Below are 26,634 nucleotides of genomic sequence, written 5' to 3' on the forward strand. Positions count from 1 at the left end.
AAAATACACCATAAATCTCAAGTGCTTGTTTCAATAGTAAAATTTTCTCCAAATGAGCTGTTACCACTTTTGTCTTCAAGAGAATGCTAACTCAGTCAACCTCTTTGAATGTCTTACGCTTTGTCCTGCAGAATTTGGACTCTGTGTGGGCATCGCCACAAGTTCCCAGGTTAAATCTGAGATGAAGACATTTTAAATCATTATACTTATTTTAAAAATCTCAAGTATTACCAAATAATGGATGATAGAAATATGCTTTAGAAATATGTCCAAACACTAAATGATAGAAGTTACAGCACCATGAGACATTTTCTAGGAGATGCTTCCAAGTTCGTTTGGAACTTCCTAAGTCAGGGTCAGAAAAGATGGAGGGTAACCAGTAGTGCCATTAAGATGGGTTTTTCTTTACAACTTCTGCTTATTTTATCTTAGCCCAGTGCTGTAGAATTTTCTAGGGTTATTTACCTTCTCCTTTTAACCCTAATGCCTGGCAAAGTTGGTTGAAGCCCAATCTAGGTATGAACTTCATATGAGTGTGGGAGAAAGCCATCCTTAACCCATATCATGGTTAAGAGATATTCTTCACGTTATTCCTGAGGATAAGTTATATCTTTCACAGACATGTAATTTTGGTATGGGGGTCGTGGTGGCTGTAGATGTCCCATGACTGTGTCATCTATGTCTTTCGTATCCTTGTCCTCCTTCCATTTCTCCTCATCCCAAACACAAAATTAAGGGAGTACGTACTTTTTTAAGCTTTGGGATTGAACCTGCCTGGCATATCTGTCTCCCGTTCTCCACCTGTCTAATTCTTCCTCTTCCTTGAAATTCCCTCCTCTACAGAGCCCCTCCAGACTCTTTCACACAATTGGTTACGTCTTCCCATGGTACCATCTCTATTGGGATGCTTTTTGCTTATTATTAGTTAAAAAAATCTATTCCCCCATCTCTCTCCTGATAAAATCTTTCCATATCCTAGCACAGTATCAGCTGCAGATACAAGTTAAAAGAATGAAAGTATCTAAGCAATGGTTACTTTGTGGCTTTTGCCCTAGAAGTTAATCTTAACCATTGCTCAGGCCGTCCACTCTATTACCATCTATAATCTGTTGTGCATATTACAGTAAAATACTCAAGCTAAGACCCACATAAAGGGCAGCTGAAAAGCCCCTCTCATCTGCACAATGCAGTCATTCTCCTGGTAAGGAAACCTTTGTCAAATAGGATTTTCGGTTTGGCTGTTTGTGTCCGAGTTTTGGTCAAAGGAAAAGCCTTCAAATCTTTTAGGCATCATCCACCATCCTCTGCTCTGTAGTTTTAGGAAATGTAGATTAGCTGCCATTATTTTCTTGGTAACCTTATCAGCTCTTCCTCATGGGTTGTGGTCAGTTCTGTGTCATCTGTTTCATTCTCATTCCTCAGGATGTATCAAACCCAGCGTGGTCTCTAGACCAGCAGCATCAGCAAATCATCTGGCCTCACCTCAGACCTCCTGAATCAGAAACTCTGGAATGAGACCTTGGTGTTACCAAGCCCTTCAGGTCATTTGAGGGTCGTGTTTATGGAGGAGTCTGTTCAATATCAAAGTTTGCGTATCTGAATGTCAGGACGGTTGTCTGAAAATAATATGCACGTCTGAGAGACTGCTATGATTTTATAGTTTCAAGCAAACTGTCATGTGCAGGTGATGTGTAGTTAGTATGGGGAATTTTTTTAAAAACCCAAAAGATTATAAATATGCACGAGTCACTTGACACAGAAGCAGAGATGAAAGTCTTTGACAAAGAAAAAAGAGCCAAGCCTTTCACAGGACCTTGCAGATGTAATAAAATTATGTGTAAAGACCAAGATGTGCCTTCACGCACACATGCACGCATGCACGCACGCATGTGTTTTTCATGGCTTAATTTAGCAATACTGTAGTTAAAAGAGTGAGTATATCTAGGTCACGATTGCTTCAGTAGAAAACTGCAATCTTATTATTTGCTTTACTTTCCATTTTCTCCTTTAACAAAAAGAAAGCATTTTATGCAAGACCCATCATATTTGATATCTGTCAGAAAAATTACATGAAAATGGTGACTATTGCAGGTGAAGCACTTGCCCTTCTTTTCCTCATGTATCCTTTTCTAGACTTTGATGTTATAGTTCTCAGGTTCATTTTCTTAAGACTTTCATAGTTCATCAGGCAGACAAGCTGGTATCAACTATTAGTTATACACATAACCTGCAAGAACAGTAAGTCTTGCTTTAAAAATATTTTGTGTTACCCACTACTTGAACTTCATGAGCTCATTAAAAAAAAAAAAAAAAAACCCACAAAAACAAAAATACAAACACAAGTGGGAATTTCTAAATAAGTATTTTGCTCCACTCTATTATTAAGCTTTTTAAGATGAATAAATCTCAGAGTATTTTCAAATATAATATCGTTGCTAATTATATTTTCCAGTTAACTTAAGAATTAATCGGAAAACCCTGAATATCAACCCTTGCTTTGAAAGAAACCTTTCTTTAAGATAAAGAATCATGCACATAACTGAATTCTTGATGATTTTAGATCATTCAGTAATCAATGAGGAAGTGATTATGCTAATATGAATTATGATTACAGGATATCGGTAAAGGACAGGAGTATAGGTGACTGATAGCGATGTGCATTGAGCTCATACACAGAAAGTTACTCTGAACCAAATCCTTAAGAAGTGTGCATCCTTAGTGCTTATTGCGTAAGAGGGAAGGGTGTAGTTTATCAGTGAACATCTGGGCAGTGCATATATAGATGTATGTGTGAGCTATGCCCGGTTAAATATGGTGGGAAAGTGGGGTCAACTGGACTAAAGGTAGGAGTGAACTTGTCATAGCCTTTATAAATATTTTTATAGACAATAAAATAAAACAATAAAGACAGTGCTCCTTATTAAAGAGACAACCATGACATGTACATTTGCAACTAGGAATAATAGATGCTGGGATTATTACTTTCTATTTAGCATCCCTTACTCACTGAGACTATTTTAGGGTCTTGGTTCCCTTGCAGCTCCTATAAATTCATTTCACTCTGCTGTGAATGATGTGCACACAGGAGATGTTTAGTACCACCCCCTCACGGAGGGTCTGGCCCTACATCCAAGTAATCAGTACCATCGTGATTTTACAGCACAGGTGAGGAGGTATTGATTTTGAGATTCTGTCTTCAGGGTTTTGACTTGCGTCTTCTTTCTGCTTGGGTTCTGCCTCAGTGTCTCCCCACCTTCTCAGTTCAGCCTTCACGTACAAGTCTTGGATTCCTTTGCCTTTACACAAGCCAACAGAGTTATTCAAAAGAAAAATGTAGAAGTAAATTCCATGGTATTACAGCTCACAGTTAGTAAATAATAGCATATGCACAATAATCATATGTCTATTTTTAAAATTACAAATATATAAATGCCCATAAAAAGAAATACCGAGAAAATTCAGTCCCTGAACTATGTCTGATTCCAAAACCCGTATAATTTTTATATCTAGTTCATTACTAATCCTTTTTCTTTTATGTCCATCTTTATCTTCTATCTTTTCTATATTCTTTTTTTAAAATTAATTTTTGTTGGAGTATAGTTGCTTTACAATGTTGTGTTATTTTCTACTGTACAGCAAAATGAAACACCTATACGTATACATATATCCCCTCTCTTTTGGATTTCCCTCCCATTTAGGTCACCACAGTGCACTAGAGTTCGCTGTGCTATATTCTTATGTTGCCTGCATTTTTAAAATGTGTCTTTCATCTGACTTCTTTTTTTTTTTTTTTGAGGTACACCAAGTTCATCTGACTTCTTACTCAAGGTATTTCATCCCAACCCACTTCTATAGTTCTCATTTCCTCCTTTCAGAGACAATTGCAACACATTTTAGAAATAATTACAACGTGTGACACACGTCCCAAGTCTTTCTAAAATCTGTTTTCCTCAGCTTCTCAATTTTCAGTTTTAATGTCACTTACCTTTCTCCTGCTAATCCCCATTACAAAAACTGAGCATAATTTTGTGAACAATGTAAATGATCTCAGCGCTCTCCCAGGAAGAAACTGGACAAAATGTCACCCAGACAGCATAAGTGAGGTACAGAATCAAGTGCATGAGATAAAGTTTACAGAGTCTCCTAATATTGTTACTGTCCAAATTTGATTCATTAAGCCAAAAGTCCATTCTTTCTAAAATAATAATCCATTGTCACAATCCTGGAATAGTTCCTGCTTGACTACAATGTATTCTTCCAATTTATATTTACATCTTTCCCAGCCATCTTGACTATAGTTGAAAATCATTGACATAGGGACATAATGGCGTAACCTCTCCCATTTAAACAGGATAGAAGATTTTATAAGTCACTAACACAGTAACATCAGAATTTTCCTCTTTTGGGTGGATGCAGTTGTTCGGATTTTAAGTGGGTGAGATATTTCATGGTTATGTCTCTAGTTTTCCATCCATTCTACAGACCTCATTTCCTGTCTCTAGTAACTGGCTTCATCCAGGGGGGTTTCTGTGAGTCAGAGTTTGGGTGAATCTGTCCTCCTCTTTTTCTAGGTAGGAAATCATCATCAACTAGAATTATATACACCAAATAGCTATATACCAAATAAGGTATTAATTTACAAATTTATAACATTTTTTTTTTTACTTTGAAGTTGATTTCTCCACCATCCTTTTCTAATCTGTTTATCCCATCCCCACTTTGCAAGAATTCCTTTTTTCCTAAATGAGGTAATACCCATGTTTACCATAAGCATATCATAGCCTCCTCTGCTTATCTGGATGGGGAGCTGGTTTCTTTTGTATTCACAGATAGTATTTTCAATGTTCCACTCTGTATACTCAGTTTATTCTCGGATCTCAAAATGTAGATCCCACATGAATTATTCCCATTCTGCATTCTGTCTTTATGAAGCCAGCCAATTCTAATTGCTAGATGAGATTCAGTAGACACCCTATGATGACTTATTGATGCTCTGTAACAGGAGTCTGCAAACATTTCTATAAAGAGCCAATTTTGCAGTTTAGCATGAAAGCAGACATCAATGATTTATGAACAGATGCATGTCTGTGTCCCAATAAAACTTTATTTACAAAAACAGGTGCCAGCCACGATTTGGCCTGAGAGCTGTATTTTGTCTACCTCTGCTCTATAATATCCCTTGAAAAGCTGTTTCATCTCAGTATTCTGCCAGAAAATATATATTCTTGCCATTTGCTCCGGCGGTCCTTATTCTGACTTTTTCTTAATTGACATTGCTTATGTTCTCCAACCTGCTCTATCTTTTTACTAGGAATCTGGGTTTTCATCTGGCCTTCAAAAGGCCTTGATCAATTTATTCCAATATAGTTCAAAAAAAAAATCTCAAATTCAGTAGTCAGTCAGGTCACCGAGTATCCTTTATTTTAGACAGTTTATGCTCTAAGTCCGCCATCCACCTCTCCCGCGTTTGTTCTCATAATTGCTGACCCTTGAATTCCGTTCAGAATGCTAAGCTGCTGTGAAGAGAGCCGGTTATGCTTCAACCTTAAAGGCGTGGCGTTCTATGCTATTAGGGAAAACCAGATATCTGGCTCAGAAACAGAAGTAAACTTAAGGCCGAACGTAGAATAAAGCTAAACAGCAGATTATAAATCCTTCTCTTTGCTCCCCACCTGGGAATACTCCTTCCAACTCCAGCTTCTAATCCTTCCCCAGGTTTCACAGCTGACCTTTGTCTCAGTGTCCGTACCGGTTGGGTCTGCCTCTCTGGTGTGGAATCCATAATAGACATCCTCATCTTTCATGAGGACAGTTCTTTTCTGGTTACTTCCCCCTTTCCTAGGATGCAGGTTTTAGTTCAGTTGATGTTTAATTGCCCTTGTGGTTGGCCTACTTCTTCTTTCCCCTCTTCTCTACTTTTGCGATTGCTTTATAGTTGACTCATTTCTAGTTCATTGGCTCTGTTATTGCCTAATTTCTAGCTCAGAATTCCCCTTCCAGGAAAGGCCTGGGATGGGCATGGGGGGAGGGGAGGAGGTGGTAGTAAAGTTGACTGAATTTTATAGTTGACTATAGATTTGCTCAACTGAATGGATGTTTGTGCCATTTTTTGTGTTTTTTTTGAGATAAGCAACACTAACAAAGGTCTAGATGTCAACCAAGAGATCTAGGCTGGAGATACTAACATCCACACAGGTATTAATGCTCGTGGTTGCCTCGGAGAGAAGGATAAGTGAGAAGAGTTGGAGGTAGTATTGTTGCAAAGATTGAATGGTGACACTAAGGTAGGGTTTGAATTTTCGAATGAAGGTTAAACTAGGTCTGGGAATGCAGAGTTCTTACACCATATTTTATAGTTCTTAACTACCTTTTCTAGATCTAGCCATTCCAATCTGGGGACAGGCATATATACTCATATTAAAAAAAGCACAAGTTTAAAGTTGTTTGTTACTTTCTGTTACACAGCTTTTAAGAGTAGGGAAAAAATATTTTTAAATAATCCCCATATGAACTTTCCAAAATAAATATGTGCCTGACTAATATAATAGCAGTTGTATTATATCAGCTTAATTCAGTTGTTTAAATGTTATGAAATTACTCTGCCCTTACATAGTAAATAGTCTACCTTTCATAACATACAAAGATGCATGCGGGTGTCTAGTTTAGGAGAAAGTTTTGGAATATCTAATTCTCCCTTTCTTATTTTCTCTCCTTTTTCATTTTTCTTTCAAAGAAAATTTTTTTAAAATCCAGACAGTGCTGGATTTAAATTAATAGGTATACCTATTAACTATTATTTTGGATTTAAAGCGTTAGAATTTGAGCCTTGTAGGTAAGTAAGCAGATACCACCCATTATAGCACTTCCCATAAGAAAGTAAAAATTCTCATTATTTACTTTCGTCTCTTTCTGTAAGATCCTGAATTTCTCCACAAGGGAAATTGAAGTCTTGTTCCTTTTTAATTAAACTAGGAAAATAAACATTAAGCATTCCAAAAAAGATGTCCTTACTGGAAAGACTTCGTGGCGTGGGCATTAACTCTGTAAATGCTGAGCAACTTTGGGAGAGAACTGCTTCCCCAGAGCATGTAATATTTCTGAAAATATTGTGCCCAGATCACTCATATCAGAATTATCTGAGATGCCTTTTTCTTTTTCTTTTTCTTTTTTAATCTCTTTGTTGGAATATAATTGCTCTACACTGTTGTGCCGGTTTCTGCTGTAGAACAAAGTGAATCAGCTGCATCCATACATATATCCCCATATCCCCTCCCTCCCACTACTTCTTCCTACCCTCCCTATCCCAGCCCTCTAAGTCACCACGCATCCTGGAGTTGATCTCCCTGTGTTATGAAGCAGCTTCCCACTAGCTATCTAGTTTACATTTGGTAGTGTATATATGTCAGTGCTATTCTCTCACTTCTTCCCAGCTTCCCCTTCTCTCTCCCCTGCCCCCGTGTCCTCAAGTCCGTTCTCTATATCTGCATCTTTATTCTTGACCTGTCACTGGGTTCATCAGTACCATTTTTTTAGATTCCATATATGTGAGATAGCAGACGGTATTTGTTTTTCTCTTTCTGGCTTACTTTGCTCTGTATGACAGTCTCTAAAAGGCACATTCTTGGGCTTCTCTCTGACTCTAGTGCATCAGAGTCTTCTGATGATGTCTATGCATACTCCGTGTTTCCTACTTGCCCAGATGATTTGTATGTATACAAGGTTTGAGAATCTCTGGCCTGGGGGAGGGTGGTCCGCCAGATCATTGACAGATCCCTCTCCTGTTTACAAATATTTCTGCTGTAACTCCACGTTTGTATTCCTGGAAAAAAAATCCTCCTTTTGCAACATCGTACACTAAAAATAATGGAGCTTCTGGGAAAAGTAGGCCTGGGTGAAGAGAAATGAAAAATGTAATTGGATCACTAACAAGAATAATAAGAAACTCTAGCACAGTTACAGCTCCAATAATATTTGTTCTTTAACAACTTAGTCGAATCTTTATACCCTTAAACCTTGAGATCGGTACCTATTTTGCAGGCGTTGGTCCTTGATGGCATTCTCTTCTAGCAAAGATCAGTATCAACTTCTTTATCGATTTTTGTTTTAAGACTGGTACATGCCGTCATTATAGCACTTCTTACAAAAATGGGGAAATAACCTTGCAGCTTTTTCATTTGTACCATCATGTACAATGAAAAAGCTCCTCCAGTTAGCTTTACATAGTGGAAGATGTAGCGATTCTTGAAGTCACTAAACTAGCTACAACTTGCAACCCATGTGTATAGGATATTAGCTTTTTGTCATAAGCTCTTCATGTATTACTAAGGCTGTCTCTTTGATCAGAAGAAAACTTGTCCCTTAGTGCTTTAAATCAATAATGTGCTGATATCATGCCCCTACTTAGGACCTGCTTATTACATTAACACCTGCTGTAGCCCAACCACTGTAGAAATTTTGCTTCCTCTTTATTTTTTGTCACCATTAGTTTCATTTCTCACAGTTACTTTCTAATGGTTAAATCCAAGAAGTGCACTGCTTTGCTGGTGGATTTTTGTCAGAAAGTGCTGATACTAAAGATGTTAGGAACAGCTTTCATGACCTGTCTATAAGCTTGATCTAGGCTAGGTTCTTATCTGTCAAACTTTTATAGCTTTTAACTTACTTCAGGATGATTTCCCCCTTTTTACAGATACATCATTGTTCAACAGATTCACTGCACACTTTTGGTTCCATTACACAATTTCCTTTGTGTTATGCAAGATATTTGAGGTATACCAAAGTCATTCAAGAAATAACTTTCTTTAGAAACAGAAATTAGATCTTAAAACTAAGATATATATTCCCAAGTGATGGATTTCACCAGGAATTAACCCAGAAGTGAAGGTAATGTTAATCTGTAAAGTCTTCTTTTGAAAATTTTGTTTAAATTTTTATTTATTAATATTCCTAAATGATATTTTCCAAAATTCAAAAAAAAATTACTGCTACTTAAATAGTAAGGTCACTCAAAAAAATAATTTATTTTATTTTTGTTACCTTAACTGTCAAATTGAAGCACATTTACCAGTATGTAGGCTTGGGTTCTTGAGAGCCTTGGAAAATTTTGTAAAAGTCCTTTCTTCTCTTTTTAATTGTATGACAATACTAATATCATTGGGATTTATGAATATAAATCAGGTTTAAATATAAAAATGAAGCTGGTGACTTTCCACTTATAAATTTCTGAAACACAGTGTACAAAAAGGAGAAAAAACAAGATCTCCCTGACTCACTTTGGGGCTTAACAGCATTGAAAGATGACCTGAACTCTTCTTTTTAGGAACAGGAAACTGATTCCAGAGAGGGAGAATGGTGGTCTTGACCATGATTGGTTGGGGTCAGTCTCTGGGGTTGTACTTGGTTCCTGAGCTCCTAATGGTTTCCAACCTCTGTTCCTTAGGGTCTGTGGTTCCTTCAGTGTGGATCCTCTCTTGGACCCTGAATAGGAGGCTAGGGAGGGTGAAGTGATGCACAGCTCGTGGTTCTACTCACCCTGATTTATCAATTTTTATACACGAAGATCCTATATGCCATTTCATGAGATAGAGCTGCACAGTTTTAAATATTGGAAAATCAACAGGATCAATTTCTCTTTGGGAATTGTATTAGTTTTCTATGGCTGCTGTAACTAATTACTGTGAACTTAAAGGCTTAAGACAACACATGTTTATTATCTTGAAGTTCTATAGAATTCCGGGCTAAAATCACAGTGTTGGCAGGCCTGCATTCCCTTCTGGAAGCACTGGGAGGGAACCCATTTTCTTGGCATTTCCAGCTTCTAGAGGCTGCCTGCATTCCTTGGCTCAGGGCCCCTTGCCCCCTGACTTCAAGAGCCAGTAACATTACATCTCTGACTATTCTTATATGGACTACGCCAAGGAGAGATCATTTGCTGTTAAGAGTTCACATGATTAGATTGGGTGAACCGGATGCTACAGCATCATCTCCCCACTTCAAGGTCTTCACCTTGATCCCATCTTCAGGGTCCCTCTTGCAGTATGAGGCAACATATTCACAGATTCTAGAAATTGGGGTGGAGACATCGTTGGGACTTATTATTCCACCTGCCAGAGTGAATGAAGGTGCTTTCACTGGTCTCAGCTCTAAATGGACAGTCATTTTAAAAACTAAGCTTTAAAAACTGCTGAAACTTACCAAACACTTAAATAACGATATAATAAGAATAGATACCAACCTTTATTGAGTGCTTGTACTGTGACACACACTGACTGCTCAGTGCTTAAATTTCATGATCTTATTTAATCCTTTTAACAGAATATTGAGAATATAATTCATGCAGAGAAAGCCTCCCTCATAAAGAGTTGTTGTTAATATGAAAAATAATTTGTTACCTTGAATAAAAGCTTTCAAAATGCTATTTTCCCAACTGAGCAGAGTTTAATTAATATTAGTTGGTTGTAAATAAGATTTAGCGATCAATTCTCAGACTCAATTTAAATAGAAAAGAAAGCTATATTGCACGACTAAGTGGAAAGGATATAGCTACCTCAACAATTTTTTAGTGCTCCTAGATTGTAAAGGTAAAGAATTTCTCAAACCAGTTGCATCATAATCTAATTGACTAATAGGCTCTCCCTCTACACCTGCCCCTACCCCAAGATGTAAGCTCCAAGAAAAGCAGGGATCTTGTTTTTCTTGTTCAAGTCTGTATCTTGAGTACCTAAAACAGTAGTTATCTATTTAATAGACCCTCAATAATATTTGTTGAAAGAATGGAAATCGAGAAGTATCGAAGAGAATAAAGCTGGTTATCTCTATGAATGAGCCAGTATCCGGATACTAGTTGGGTTTCAGAAGGTCTTTTCAATATGGAATATTCTAACGTGTTTGGCTAATACCATCTAATAGGTTCGTATCATATGACTAGGAAGGGTACATGATAACTCTGATAAAGCCAATGTGTTTGTGCTTAAATCTTGTGCATTAGAGAGAAACACGTGGCTCATTGGATACAGAGTATTTGACTCCCAGACTGAGTTTATGCTTTTTTCATCCTGCTCTTCAGCAAATATTATTGGGCACTGTGCTAGTTACTAGGATGAAAGATGAGTTAAAAGAAAAAAGCCCCTGACTTAAAGGAGCCTTCTGTCTCCCGGGTGAAACAAATACCTATAAAGATAAAATGCACTGTACTAAGTGGAATAATAGCGGTTTTATGGGAACACAGAAGAGAGACACTTAACTTACAATCCAAAAAAAAAAAAAAACCACCATAAATTGGGCTAATCATCTGGAGTATATTTTGGGGAAGGGGTAATTTAGATTTATTGGGGAGTTGCAGAGATAGGATGGAGTTCCCATATACCCTTCGTCCGGCTCCCCGTTCCCTTGGTATATTGATCAAAACTGAAGACTGACGTTGGTACAATGCTCTTAGCTTACCTACAGACCTTATTCAGACTTCGCCATCTTGAGTATAACCTTAAGTGCGGAAATGAGATCACGTGCTTCATTTCCTTTTTTATTCACTTGCTTCATGCTTGGAGGGCTTTCCACGCATTGTAGTTTTCTTCCATGAATCTAAAATTTTTATGACTTTAAAGACCCATCGCTTTCCTTTCTTGGCCCTTCTTGTATCAGTCTTGAGGCTTCTAGAATGTTTAGTCTGTTCCTAACACTGGCAGCCCTTCCCTTTGAACATTTTAGTGACCCTTCTTGATAGTTTCCAGCTGTTTGTTTTTTTTGTGTGTGTCTTGAGAAGTGACCACAGATATGTGCGGTTTTTCAGCTGTTCGTTATGTGATTTGGTGTCACTTGGATTTATATGAGCTAATATTTTTTGACTTTTCAGATGATCTATAGATAATGGCAGTCTAGTCAGCATTAATAATGAAAACTCATTTTTTTTAAATATACAAAATATTTCCACCACCATTTTAATAGATTATTACAGCTGTGTGAAATAGGTAAGGCAGATCTAGTCCCCTGAGCCCTTTTTATGGATAAGATTATTGAGGTTCACAGTGCCTCTCTGGTCCCACAGACCGAACAAGCATTAGATCCTGGGTCTGCAAACTCCTGATTTGTACTGTTCAGAGAGACTGTGAAAAGCTATAGGCAGAAGCACAAGATGTTATGTGTGGAGTTTAGTCGTTTAAATTCATGGACTAGAAACTATTAGCAAAGAAGCCAATTAAACTTCTTTCTAAATAAAAACAAACAAAACAAGAGATATTTCTAGTTGCGTGCCAGTGTCCCTGTGGAGGAAATGAAAGCCACATGTTGACATGCTAAGTAAGCTTCATTTAGATTTCTTTTGTGCAACGTTCTTCACAGGAGGAGTAGGTTTTAAGTGGCTATGTGAAAAGTAGATGATGGGGTACTAATATGGTATAAATTCGGGCTTTGTTCAAAAGCAATGCTTTGTGTTTTATGCAATGCGTAAAAGTTTCCCCACAGCTGTTATTGTTTAAAATTAATTATAATCAAGTGTTAACTAACTCATCTTACCTGGGAATTTCATCCAGTGTAGAACATCGAAATAAGGTTCTCCTCTCAAAGGAAGAAAGAGAATTTTAGTGACGTCAGTTAATTAAATGATTGTGATTCCATTTGAACAAAGAAATGATGGCTACAGACAAATATTATTAACACATCAAGGTCATGCTAATGGTCCTAAATTTACTTAACCAATAAGCACATCAGAAGAGAAAAACCCCATTACCATAAGAAAATAAATAAATATAATATCCAATTTCCAGTAACTGGATATTTCTCCTCCAGGTCTCCAGGTGAATATGGCAGGTATGGATAACAAATGAAAGAAAACAAAAACAAAAACAAAACCCTTGCTTTTTGACAACCGAGAAGATCAAATTTATAAACTTCTGTCCAGTGAAATTTGCTACACGTCAATTAGGTCAAACTATAATGGATCCATTTTAGCCATGTGTACTGATGGCCTTAAGTGAAGCTTGCGGCACAAGTTCCCTATGTCTGTGAGTGAGATGTTCTTATAATTGGGGGCAGCTGTGGTGACAGCGTTAATTAGGCAGGCCTGTTAAACACTTACCTTAAAACTGCCAGCCACGGCTCTGTGATTGACTCCAGCTTCCAGTGTCATGGCGATCTGCTTTTACACCTTGAAAGAACAACAGTCATCTCTTAAGAGCCTCTTGTTGCTGGGTCCCCACGTGGGGGCTATCGCGTTTCAGTGAACACTGGAGTGAGATATAGTGCAGTCCACCCCTGTGGCATTTGGTGCGTGACAGGCGATCTCACAGTTCAAAAAAACTTTTTTTGTATAATGCCAATGTCAATTATTCTGTCTTGTTTTATTTCCCCATAAATCATCCAAGTCGCTTAGAAGAGTCAGCAATTTTCATATCAGCTTTCTCTCCTAGCCTATTTTTTGCGCTTGGACTAGCCTACTTTTTGCGCTTGGAATATGCAGAAATGATCTGTCCTGGGGTATGCCAGGTTTTATCAGGAAATATGGGCACTATTAATATATTGATAAATTAAATCTTACATCTGACTTATAAATGTATCCTACAGAGCAAATGATTCAGTTGATTGCCTAGGAGTTCAGAGTAGGTGCTCTGGAGTCAGACTTCTGGGGTCCAGATACTGGCACTACAGCATGCTGGCTATGTGACTGTGGGAGGTTGCTCTACCTCTCTATTTCTGTTTTGTCATCTGTAAATTGGAATAATGGTGGTAATGCATATCTCCTGGAATTGTTACAGAACTTAAAGGAGTTAGTGAACATGACGTTCTTAGAACAGTGCCTGGTACATAGTAGGTTACTCAACCAGTGTTAGCTATTATTATTCTAAAGGAGTTTATTGTTGAAAATTCTAAGAGGACCTTATTTTAACTTCATCTCATAGGTCTTGGGACCACTGTTAGTTTTATAATTTTATCTTTGACCCTCACCCTATAAATACTTGGCATAGCACTACAGAACTGTGTAGAAGAGGAAGATGGCTGATTTCAACAAACATAACATCAATTTTCAGGCTGAAAAATTCTCTTACCTAGTAAATCTGCACTCATTTCCCTTGTAGAATTGTACAGTTTTGTAAATATCTCACAGACAGTATAGGTGGAGAGGTGATCCGGTTGACATAGCTTATTTATTTATTTATTAGCTGTGCCGGGTCTTCGTTGCTGCACACAGGCTTTCTCTAGTTGCGGCGAGTGGGGGCTTACTCTTCGTTGCGGTGTGCGGGCTCCTCATTGCTGTGGCTTCTCTTGTTGCAGAGCATGGACTCTTGGCACGTGGGCTTCAGTAGTTGTGGCACATGGGCTCAGTAGTTGTGGCTCATGGGCTCTAAAGCTCAGGCTCAATAGTTGTGGCACACGAGCCCAGTTGCTCCGAGACACGTGGGATCTTCCTGGAGCAGGGATTGAACCCATGTCCCCTGAATTGGCAGGCGGATTCTTAACCACTGCGCCACCTAGGAAACCCAGCATAGCTTATCATAAGAAACATAAACTTACCATAGGGACTATGAAATGGAATAATCACTCATAGACTTTTAGTCTATGTCCTCCTCCCCCTTTTATCTCCACCTCATGCTGTGCAGAATCACTCCGCTAGAGGGAAAAGTCCTGAGTTTAAATCCTGGTCTGCAGCTTGACAGCCTTGTGACCTTGAGCAAGTGCCTTTATAACCCCCCCATATCCTCACCTGTAAAACAGAATAATTATCCACCTTACATGAAATACGTACAAGGAAAAGGGAAGAGGGAATTTAACACAAATGGTAAATTTGGGGATACGCATTGATCATAAATAACTTAATAGTTAAGGGAGCAAAGTTAGACCTTGTAGGCTGGGGTCAGTCAGTGAAGACAGTTGGTCAACTTTGATTTGAAGGCAAAAGAGATAATATTAAAATGTGTCTGCTTCTCATGCTGAAATGGAAGAACAGTCTGGCCTCTGTGGGAGATTGAGATAAGGTGCACTAAAGGAGATGGGAAGGAATGCAGTTTGGGGACCAGCATCTTAACTGAGGCAGTAAAGTAGAGAGCACTGTAACAGTGATGACCAGGTAAGCGAACTGTAGAAGAACAGAACAATTGCAAAGTCAAGGCAGTACTGCTTATTGGACAACTTTCCAAGTAGATTTACTTTTCCTTCCTATTAGCATCGTATGGCAGAGAGCGTAAGAGTCCTAATTCAGTGGATGCTTAAAAACAAAAAATAACGTCACTGGGGCCCTTTGATCTCAAATTTAAAAAGTCTTTTGAGAAGGTGGGTATGGACTTTGGAATAGTGTTTGGACCACCTGGGTCTCTTTACGTTATCAGTATCTTCTAGATTCTTCCTTCTACTTATTTAGTCAGCGAACGCTTAAGGTCTTACTTTGTGCTAGGTCCCTGAGATCTTATATATCTTGCATGTAATACGTTTAGACATTTGGATGTTTGGATACAGTGCCAATCAAAATGGATACACCACCACCACCAAAAGTCTGAGCCTCCAAATAGGGACTGTGACCACCTATTAATGACTACTCTCACCTAACCTTCTTTGACTTGGATAGGAATAAATTCCTTAAATGACTCTCTTTTGTATATGTGCCTCTTCAGTGCAGCCTGTTGGTATGGTATTTAGCTCTAGAATGTGGTGTCATTTTCTATGGCCTTAGAATAAGCATAGTTTTGGACTGGACTAGTTGTGGCTCATACCCTAGAAATGAGCGTTTAAAAGAATCCTACTGTTCAGTCAACTTGTAGCAGTGAACTGTGGGAAGGAAACTTTGAGCATGTCCATGTGTGAAAATCCCCACCAGTGGAGACTGAAATGTTTAGGAAATCAAGGTTAACACTGGTAAGAAGCCAACTTTAGCTGTAGAGGTGCTACCATTGTGAATAATAGAAGTAAAATGCTGAAACGTCACCCCTGATTTTGTTGTTTTATGTTGAGTAATGACACGTTCCATGCGGATGTTAAGAGAATTGATCAAAATGCTCGTAAAGGTATTATTCAGTAATACACATGCATGCTTGTATAAGGAGTAGGACACGGAACTGCTAAAGTGGTATTTCTGGGTCTGGCTATCTTCAGTATACTTTGAAGCCTGTTCTCAATGTGTTGACTGATTTAGTTTGCTGCCAATGATAGGGAGTCAGCTTGAGAATATTTTATAGTAAATCCCTGAACTTTGTAGTGACTTTCTCACAAGTGGAGGCACCCATGTGCTTTATCTCATTCTCCAAATATCCTTGCTGAATACACAGGAACACATGGTAGGTTCCCATTTAAGCCCATGGGGAACTCTAGTTAACCGGAGTTAGGAACAGTGTGTCTGAAGAATGATTCAGCTGGACATAGGGCAGCATGCGCAGTAAGTCACCACATGTGGCAACAAATGTGACCTGTGGTATGGTCCTTAACATAATTTAAGATCACACACTGCCTCAGTAGCAGTGGTTTTCATCTGAGGTGTATTGTGAAATACCATTGCCACTAGAACGTCCTGCCTTTTCCATGGCTATATTTACAAAATTCAAACCTGATAAGATAAATTTTCCCTTTTATAGTCAAACTTGTGAGTGCAGCCCACAGGAGAAGACCAGATGGCAAAGAATAAACTTTATCTACTCTCTTCATTGTGACCAAAATCTTCTTGAGAAAGGAGTTTTAGAGAATTTCCTCGGTCACTTATTTGCCTTTAACATGACTATAAAAAAGAAAGGACATCCTTCTGCGTTGAGGACTGGTTAATGATATTTATATGGCTTTTATCAACTAACATAATTGCCAGTCACCAGTTTTCACCGTGAGATCCGCACGTGTGTGATATCAGGCTTTTAAATGGTTTTACACAGGGAAGATTTCACTGGGGTCTTGGCTGAAAGCTCACGGTTATTTGATAATATTTTGCAGATTTCCTATTTAATTTGTTCAGAGTGTCGAGGCTCTTCAGATTAACTGCACAGTCAAACACGGAGAGTTATGATATGAGCTAGCATTGTCAGGGCCTTCAAAGAACAGAAACAATTTATCTAGTGTCGCATGCTATCGGCATATCTTGGCAGCATACACATGCTAAAATTTGTTTCCTGTTCTTTACAGTACAGTACAATATTTGATATAGCAGTACTGAACATATTAAAAAAATGTGTCCAGTAGACAAGTAAAACAAGAGGATTGATTAGATGAATGGTTCTTCTTACAAATTTATTTCACCTTTACCACAAGTATTTATTCACACATTAAAGTATTGGAATAAATGAGCATAGTGCCTTCAACTTTTGTGTGGTCAGCATGGAAAACATTTATTTTTGGATTACTGCCATGGTTTTTCTACATTGTGCAACACATCAACTAAAAAATGTAGACATGCAAAAATAGACTTTTAAAGTATACAAATATACCTACTTGCATTGACTTAGAGTCTAAAGAGTATGTTTTTGATCTTTTAAAGCCCTTTAAAGCACGTAAAGCCTGTAAAAAGGAGTGCCTGTAAAATGTGTGGCATTGCTCTGAGCGTTTTTGAGTTTCTATTTTTATAGCCTGCTCCTTTTTGCACTTTACTGTCTGTCTCTGTTGGTACGTTTCTAAGGGTGTGGATATGTTCGTATTAATATCAAGCAGGTTTGAAATAGATTTAGGCAAAGACTGGTTAAAACTTGCTCTATCATTAAATTGTTTCAGGGTGTGGAAATGCTGCCTCTCCAGAATCACAATGAAAGCAGAATTATGAACTGTGGTAGACCAAATACAATTAAATCATTCCAAAGATGCACAGACCACTTACTGCATTGGAAGCATTAACTTAGCATTGTGTTTGCCTTCAACTAATTTTTCATTAACAGACTATTTACTCTTAAACAAGAATTGAAAGGCACGTAAAATTTCTTTTACAGTTTTAACATCCAAGTGAAAATTTTTTGCAATTTTAAAATCCAAGTACTCACTGTAAAGAATTGCCCCAAGGTTTAGGAGCTACCTCTGGTCTTATAAAGTTATACCTGAGTGTTAGAAAGTACTTGGTGGAGTACTTTTTCAGTGAAATAAATGAGATCACTTCATGCGAGTAAACTGTATATATGAGAAACATACATACTTTTCAAATATATTCTAGTAACATATAGAACACACAGACCGTATGTGCTCAATATTAGTTTGTATTTTATCAAGTCTGTGAAATACCCAGGATTATTCCATTGGGGTGGTTATATGAAAAGAAAAAGAAGAAATTATGTTGTTGCACAGTCTATAGGATGCTTGCATTTGGGCTCCACCTGGAGTGAGTGAGGAATTTTTATGGTACTTTTCTAGAAGGTACCACTGACTGCCAAACACCCATGGGCCAACAGTGCAGTCATGTGGCTGGGTTGGTGGGTCACAGATTTGTTTCTACCTTTATGCTATAGAGGATTTAGAGTTAACGCCTTAAAACAACTGTTCTCTGAAAAGCTGGATATCTTCATGTGAAAGGTGGTTTCCCCTGAAGACACAGAAGGGACATTATGGCAAGTGGACTTCTAGGGATGCAAAGTCAAAGTAGCTGGGAGCTTCTGCACTCGTGACAGTCTTGAAACTGCATGCAAGAGAGAGAAACTCAGGCTAGTCAATAGAGGTATATCTGAATCCCAAACATCAAGAAATGTTTGTACACTGGGGTCAGCTTAGGGAGTGGATATTTTGGCTAAGAAGGACCTTGTATCTGAAGGTCTGTGCCTCATTACATCATAGAACATCTCTTAAGGACAAAAGATGTACCAATCTTTGCACATGAACCCCCAAAGGAAAGGATGGATGTGTTGACCTGCCAGATTAGTGGTTATTTTCCATCCACCAAAGGATCTAGTGGGGTTGGAGCCTCAAAGTCATGGTTATAAGGTTGAACATATGAGGATTTCAGTGCCATACCACTCACAGAATTTAAATGGAGGATATAGTCTTAAGAGCTACATTTGTAAATAATAACACAAATATTCCCAAGAATCTCCACAACTGCAAACTTAGCCAAGACTTTAAAAGTACTTAATGAAAGAAAGCTTGAGACTTTTCTCAGAGGCAGAATGACCAGATGAAAAAGGCAGAAAAACTAAGAGAAACCACGACTCCTTTTTTCCCCTTTCTCTGTGTGTGTGTGTGTGTGTGTGTGTGTGTGTGCACGCGCGCGCGCACATTTCCTTATTTGCTGAATCGTGAAATTTAGTTGTAGACATCATGACATTTCACCCCTAAATACTTCAGCAGATATGTCTTGAGAAAAAGGACATTCTTCTGCATGACCACAATGCAGTTATCACTCTTGAAAATTTTAATTTTGACATAATACCTTTATTCAGATTTCCCCAATAGTCCCAATAATGTTCTTTATAACTATTTTTCCCCTGAAGCAAGATCCAATCAATGGCTACACATTATGTTTATTTGTCAAATCTCCCTTAATCTAGATCAGTTCCACAGTCTTTTATCATTTGTGACATGGACATTCCTGAAGCCTAGACCAGTTGTTTTGTCCAATATCCCTCAATTTGAATTTGTGTGACTGTTTCCTCACATTTGAAATCAAGACTATTAATAAATAAATAAATAAATAAATGAACACAGAAGGGTAAGGAGGAGAGGTGAGAGAAAGGGAGGGAGGATGGAATAAGAGAAAAAGTAAAAAGAGATGCAAATAGATTTCATGAAGATTTCAAACAAGAAAACAAAATCTAGTAAGTTTGTATTCAGACTGTATTGATAAGCAAATGAATGGAGTGGTGAGTGAGGGAACATGGTACTTAGTGAGAGTTAAGGATATCTGAAATAATGTGTTTAGAACATTTTGCCTAGAGACAAGGGAAGAAACCCTGAGAGTGGGTTGTGTGCCAAGTTAAATGCAAAATTAAATGAAAACAACAAAAAAATTCAAACTAGTTCTTTTAATCTGTACATAAAATAATGAGGTGGTTTATTTTTCTTAATAGTTGTTTTTGGTGCCATTTAATGGCAGCAAATTTGTTTCTTTAAAATCCTTCACCAGGACTTCCCTGGTGGTGCAGTGGTTAAGAATCCACCTGCCAATGCAGGGGACATGGTTCGATCCCTGGTCTGGGAAGATCCCACATGCCACGGGGCAACTAAGCCTGTGCACTGCAACTACCGAACCTATATGCCACAACTACTGAAGCCCACAGGCCTATAGCCCATGCTCTGCAACAAGAGAAGCCACCACACTGAGAAGCCCGTGCATCACAGTGAAGAGTAGCCCCCACTCACCACAACTAGAGAAAACCTCACATGCAGCAATGAACACCCAACAGAGCCAAAAATAAATAAATTTAAAAAAAAAACACCCCTTCAGCAGGTTTACAAAATTGAAAAATGATGTTAAGGAGTTAATAAGAATATACAAATACTATTCCAAATAGATGAGAATTTAGTCTGTTTCTTTAAAACATCTAAAACAGAAATTCACAGACCACATCTTAAAAGAAAGACTCCCAGGAAAGCTCTTCAGGAAGTAAATCTTATTTTCAAGCTGTCAGGAAAAAAAAAAAAAAACCTAGAGAAATTCATTAGGTATCAAAGGCTAAGAACAGCTAAAATAAGTTTTCTAACTTGCTGCTGTGTCTCCATATTCAGGGCCTGCTCTCCACCTCATCTCCCAGCCTCCAAATAAGTGAAAAGGGGGAACATTTAATTGTAGGAACATTGCAAAGAAGTCATGTGTTCAGATAGTTTTTGCTGTAATTTATTGGAAATTTCACTCATTCTTAACATTTGGGGGGGATTTTCTTGGTAAAGGCAGAGTTGTAGAAAAACAAACATACCAGGAGTAGGAAAGGTACTCCATTTCCTGTTCGTGTCTAACGTGGCTCTGATTGTCGTCCTTGGAGTCTTGATTCTGTACACAGTGAATAATTGTTCACTGGATCCCGGAGGTGCAGTCTCCTTTGGTGGGTTTGAGGAATTAACTTCCCATTAAGTCCTGAACTGGAGCAGAAGTAGACTCTGTAGTTGGCTTTTCTAAGACTCAGTGGAATCAGAGATGTTGAGATCTCAGGTTCTACGGTGTTGATTAAGTGAAATTTTGTGTGCAGAGGAAAATCCATTCATTATGCTTTTATTTTTTAAACTGTTTTATTATGAAAAAAATCGGACATACTACATAGCATTTTATAACAAATCCCTGTTACTACCTATTGCCTAACTTCTACAATGATCAACTTCTTGGGAAAGTTGTTTCATTTTTATGCCTACCCATTTCCACTGCCATTTCATGTTGAAGTAAATCTCAGATATTATGACATTTTATCCATAAGTATTTCAGTAGAGAATAGATATTCTTTGAAGCAATCTTGCTTAAAATAGGAATGGTATGTAAGTGTTTAATGTAAGGTGTCCTACAAGTTAATGCACAATTTAAGTGCTCCCAGTTTCTTTTGAGATTTAGAGGGGAGAAATCCAATCAGATTGATCATTTGACAGGATTGTGGTGGTCTTCTGGAATGGTCCTTTGTTGTCTGTGGGACAGTAACTGTAGGTCCAGTACAAGAGTGATGTCACCAAAGAGTTTCTGTCTTGCAGAAATTAGCATTGTTAAGATTTATGGGTCCTCTTTGTTCTTCAGGCTACCTCTGATGATAGGATAGTCTAGCTCTGACTCTCCAGAACGTTATAACCATGGGCAAGAGACACTTACCTGTCTCTGAAAATAGACTTCCCATGTAAACAATGCGTGTGATACCTGCTATACCTATTCACAGAACTGTGACGGAGAAAAATTGTGACCTGGGATGTGAACGTGCATTAGAAATAATGGCCCAGTTACACATTTTTTTTTTAAGCATAGGATTTTGATTCTTTGAAATGACCAATGTTCAGCATTTTTAATGGTGTCAGAGAATGTAAAGACTGAGGAAATTACTATCTTGAAAGAAATATATACATATGTGTATATGTATATATATATACACACACACACAAAATTTGGGAATATTTTTAAAGCATAGTTTTTATTGAAGTAAAAATTTTTATTTTTAAAGAATAATTTGTATTGAATTTTTTATGTTACAGGTGTACAGCATAGTGATTCACAGTTTTGAAGGTTATACCCCATTTATAGTTATTGTAAAATATTGGCTGTGTTCCCCATGTTGTACAATATAGCCTTGTAGTTTATTTTAAACTAATAGTTTGTACCTCTTACTCCCCTACACCTATTTTGCCCCTTCCCCCTTTCCTCTCCCCACTGGTCACCACTAGTTTGTTCTCTATATCTGTGAGTCTGTTTTAAAGAATAACTTTATAATCTAAATTCTCTTTTTCCCCGAATATATCTTATTTGAGCATTTTATTCTTCTCTAAGTTGAGATACAATTTGGCTAACCCCTCCTCCCCCCCTTTTTTTTTCTTTTCTCTCTCAGTGAGTGAAGCCTTTGGGAATGGTTTCTTAATCAGGCTCACCAAAATTAATGTTCCTCTTGGAAAGATTACCAGGTGATCAGAACTATTTTTCCTTCTCTTTTCTTTTTTTAGCCTTGCCTCCCCGATTGAAAGAGATGAAAAGTCAGGAGTCTGCGGCAGGTTCCAAACTAGTGCTTCGGTGCGAGACCAGTTCTGAATACTCCTCGCTCAGATTCAAGTGGTTCAAGAATGGGAATGAATTAAACCGAAAGAACAAACCACAAAATATCAAGATACAGAAAAGGCCAGGGTGAGTATCAGGCGTCTCACAGCAGGGGCAATGTCTAGCAATAGCATGACATAAAATATAAAAATCACTAACAGTCTAATAAATAAGTATAGCATAAAAAGTACAATATATAATAAATGAAAAGATTTTTCATTATATGGTGGCCAGAAATTGTGTCCTCATATAGGAAAGAATTTAAAGTTTCTGATTCTTACAACTTCTTGGACGAAGAAAGGAAAGGATGGATGTGGAAAGAACTGTAGGGTTTGGATGGAAGTGGAAGGGATGAGGGAAGATAGTATTAATAGCAGCTGTTGTAATAGTAAGTAACAGGTGAGATCCTAAAGTCCAGTTTAGGGTACCAGTGCCTTACACAATCAAAACCCGGACTTCGGTTGTAAAGATCAATAAATAGCTAGATTTATGGAAAGAATTAGAATGTAATCAGTTGAATCTGAACTATTTTCAAGTAAAAGTTTAATACAGAAAATTATACCTAATGAGAATGTTTAACTGACAATTCTATTAAGCTACATCACCATTAGAGTAGGTTGAAACATTTGGTAATCCTGGGTAGCAAGAATCTTACATTTTCCTGCCCTCCTTAAAGAGATCCACATTTGAGAAGGCTTCATATGATTCCCTATAACATCTTGGTAGGTATGTCCTATACCTACTCTAAAATGATGCTCTTCTATTATTCCTACACTCTTCATTTTAATTTTTCTCTTTAAGAAATTTTTCTTCTAATATCAAACTACATTTTGAAATTATGGAAAGAGCTAAATATTGGGTTGGCCAAAAAGTTCATTCGGGTTTTCCCATAAGATGTTACAGAATCCAATATCTTGGATTTTGCTTGCAAACAGTCCTGTAATCAATGTGACGTGTATCATAGTGGTCCTAAGCTCTAAGATTACGGGTTTTCTACTTACACTTCAAAGGACTGTGGTGAAATCCCAGCTATGATAACAGAAGCAGCAATGAAAAAATCTCTCCCTAGGCTTTGATTTTATAGAACATCTACCAAAAAGTCACACACGCATGAGCAAGAGAAAACAAAGTGATTATAACGGAAATCTAATTTAGTCTTAAAGTGTTTAATGACTGTACTAACCATAATTAGGGATGTTTTCCTAGTTTCCATGGTTTTAGTAATGACACTGCTTACTCTTGTTACTGATTGTGTCAGCAAGATCTCTTGATTGGAAGAATCATACAGAGGGAAGCAATATCATTTTCTGTAGCAGGTGGTATTTCAAAGATACAAAACAATGCTGTGAAGTGACAGGGTGTTTTTGTGCATAATCTTATTTGTTTGTTTTTTTGCAACATTCCCTTAGGTGGTAATGGCAGTTTACTGCACATGTGACTCTCTAATTTTGCAGGTTAAGTAATCAAGGGTCAAAAAAAAGTGTTGCCTTGAGTCACCCAACTAGCTGTGACTAAGTTGGAAAACAAACCTATTTCTTAGATTCCTCAGTGCCTCATTCCTTCTTTAAAAATGGAAAGCAGACATATTTAATAACGTGTCCACGTGAGGCAGGAAAGAGATAGAGTGAACGAATTGAAAACATAAGTACGATTCTTCTAGAGAAGTTTAACGACAACAAAAAATACTTTTAGCTAGCTTTTGGTGTCTGTTTTGTTTTTCATCAGTTAGCAGGTTAGTAAGAAACTTGGCTATCTGCACATGCAGGATGATGTCTCATTCATTTCTATGTGGCTGTCATATGATAGCAAAAATATTTAAGTGCCCACAAAAGGCTTGTATGCTAGGAAGGTGAAGAAACAGAAGAATCCTAGGGTGTTATCTTTACACTCAGGGAGTCATAAGATTGTAGAGACATTATCTAGTTCAGCCTTATATAAAACATAGGAGTCCCAGCGATGCAGTGCTGAAACCCTGTTAGGGCTGGAGAACTTCAAGATTTTTAAGCAGCCCATGTGTTTACAAATAGTGGTCTAAAACATTGATTATTTAAATTAAGGTAAATTCTGCTTTATGCTAAGTCAAGATTTAATGAGGGGGAATTCCCTGGCGGTCCAGTGGTTAAGAGTTTGCCTTCCAATACAGGGAGTGCGGGTTCGATCCTTGGTTGGGGAGCTAAGATCCCACATGCCTCACGGCCAAAAAACGAAAACATAAAACAGAAGCAATATTGTAACACATTCAATAAAGATTTTAAAAATGGTCCACACACACAAGAAAAACTGAAAAAAAAAAAAAAAAGATTTGATTAGGGAAATGAAATATCTAGCACTTCATATAAAACTAAGCACTGAATTGTAGGAGTTGGGGAGTGCCACAGGAGTTGGGGAGCGAGAGAAACTCCAAGAACTTCAGGAGTCACTGTCAGGGGTGGATTTGACTGTGTCGAAGACAGAGCATCCCTCTGGCTGGGTGGGTGAGGTGGGGTGGGCGGGCAGTTATAGAGAAGAGCAGAAACCACAGTCAGTAGCAGTTTCTGTTTATAGGGCAATAGAGGGGCCAGTTGGGTTGGACAGTAGGGGAGTGGATGGGAAATCTTGCCCTTTATTCATGCTGTGTCAGCCCTGGGCTAGATGTTGGGTCCACAGAAATGAAGAAGTGCTCTCTGCTCTCAGAGGCTTGGTCTTAAGAGGGGAAGGAAATGTAAGCAGTTATAATACTCAGTTTTAAATTCAATGATAGTGATGGTCATGGGATGCTGTAGAAAGAAACTCACACGGATAGGGGAGGGGACCCAGTCCAGGACTGTGGCGGCTTCTCAGAGAGGAGGGGAGAAGGAAGAGAGGGAGGAGAGGATGTCTAGGCTGAAGGAACAGAATGAAGCCCCTGCAGACTGCAGGTATTCAGGGTGAGGATGCCTGAGAGAAGAAGCTAATGAGGTTGGCTAAATAAGATGACAAAAAGGAAAAACAAAAGAAGTGAGCTGCCCAGAACAAATATGGTTTTGAAAGAGCACATGTATAGGTAAAGAGCTAATTTGTTACATGGCTTGGATGACATATAAAAGTGTCATTAGTATTCAGGAAAGCATTCTCATATTGGCTTCAGAGGCCCAGACAGCTAAGAGCACTGTCTACATATTAATAAAATCCCATTATCCCGGAAAGGCCAATATTCAGAAATTACTTCTTTTAAACAATAGCCTTGCTGGAAGGAATTAAGTGGGAACAAAAAAGACTTTTATTCAAGTAATGTGACTGTAAATTACTCTTGGCAAAGCATTGAACATATTTGATTCTCTGAAAAATAGGACACTTTGTATAAAGTGGGCCGCTACTGATAAGTGATCAGCTTATGGCGTTTCAGAAATGGGTATTTGGTCATTTCTGCCGTTGTATCTTTAAAAAAAAATTAGTGCTGTCACCTTTTTTTAAAGGACCAAGCTGAATCTAAATTTAATTAACATTTGCAAGATGCTCTATCATTTCAACTTAGAAATATAAGAGAATGAATACTATTGTTATTATACCCATTAAAAAAATTAATATCCTGAGAATGAAGGAAATTAGATTACTTCCTGTGGATATAATGTTAATGAATGGTAACACTTGGACTTGAAATTGATCTGAATATATGTCTTTTGTCTTTTTGACTCCATGTCTTGTGTCTTTTTCACAATGACTTGTGATTTTGCCAGTATCCAGTAAAATCACAACATAGGGCAAGGGGCTTGCTTAGGCTTCGGGTAAAGTCTTTAATTAAAAAAATTCTTATTTGTCAGCTTCATCTACATACTCATAATTTTTCATTACGCAGATATTCAAAATGTTAATGGTGTGCCATGGTTGCTTGCTTACTTGACTTAAGTTTATCGAACTACATTTGCTCTTAGCTAACAGGCCAAGAAGGGATAAACTTTATCTTAGACTATGATCACAAGCAGAGGTGAATTTTCGTGTGAGGTTTAGGATTTCCCTGGGATTCCCTTTACTTAAAATAAAACATTGACTCTCTTCCAATCCTTTGCCTAGGTTTCTTTTTCACATTT

General features: G+C 37.9%; 1 protein-coding gene across 5 annotated transcripts in view; it reads left to right on the plus strand.

Annotated features, from left to right (window-relative positions):
- Positions 1-26,634, plus strand: part of NRG1 (neuregulin 1) — a 1,000,105-nt gene that overhangs the window by 811,289 nt on the left and 162,182 nt on the right. For 4 of the 5 annotated variants that reach the window (XM_057696608.1, XM_057696613.1, XM_057696614.1 and 1 more), the window contains exon 2: positions 22,498-22,675. In XM_057696608.1, the coding sequence (XP_057552591.1) occupies positions 22,498-22,675 (178 nt within the window). Of the gene's footprint in view, positions 1-3,796; positions 3,829-22,497; positions 22,676-26,634 lie in introns of all 5 variants that reach the window. The other variant, XM_057696615.1, reaches the window with a different exon arrangement.

This window comes from Hippopotamus amphibius, chromosome 10 (genome assembly GCF_030028045.1).
Source record: "Hippopotamus amphibius kiboko isolate mHipAmp2 chromosome 10, mHipAmp2.hap2, whole genome shotgun sequence".
NCBI lineage: Eukaryota > Metazoa > Chordata > Mammalia > Artiodactyla > Hippopotamidae > Hippopotamus > Hippopotamus amphibius.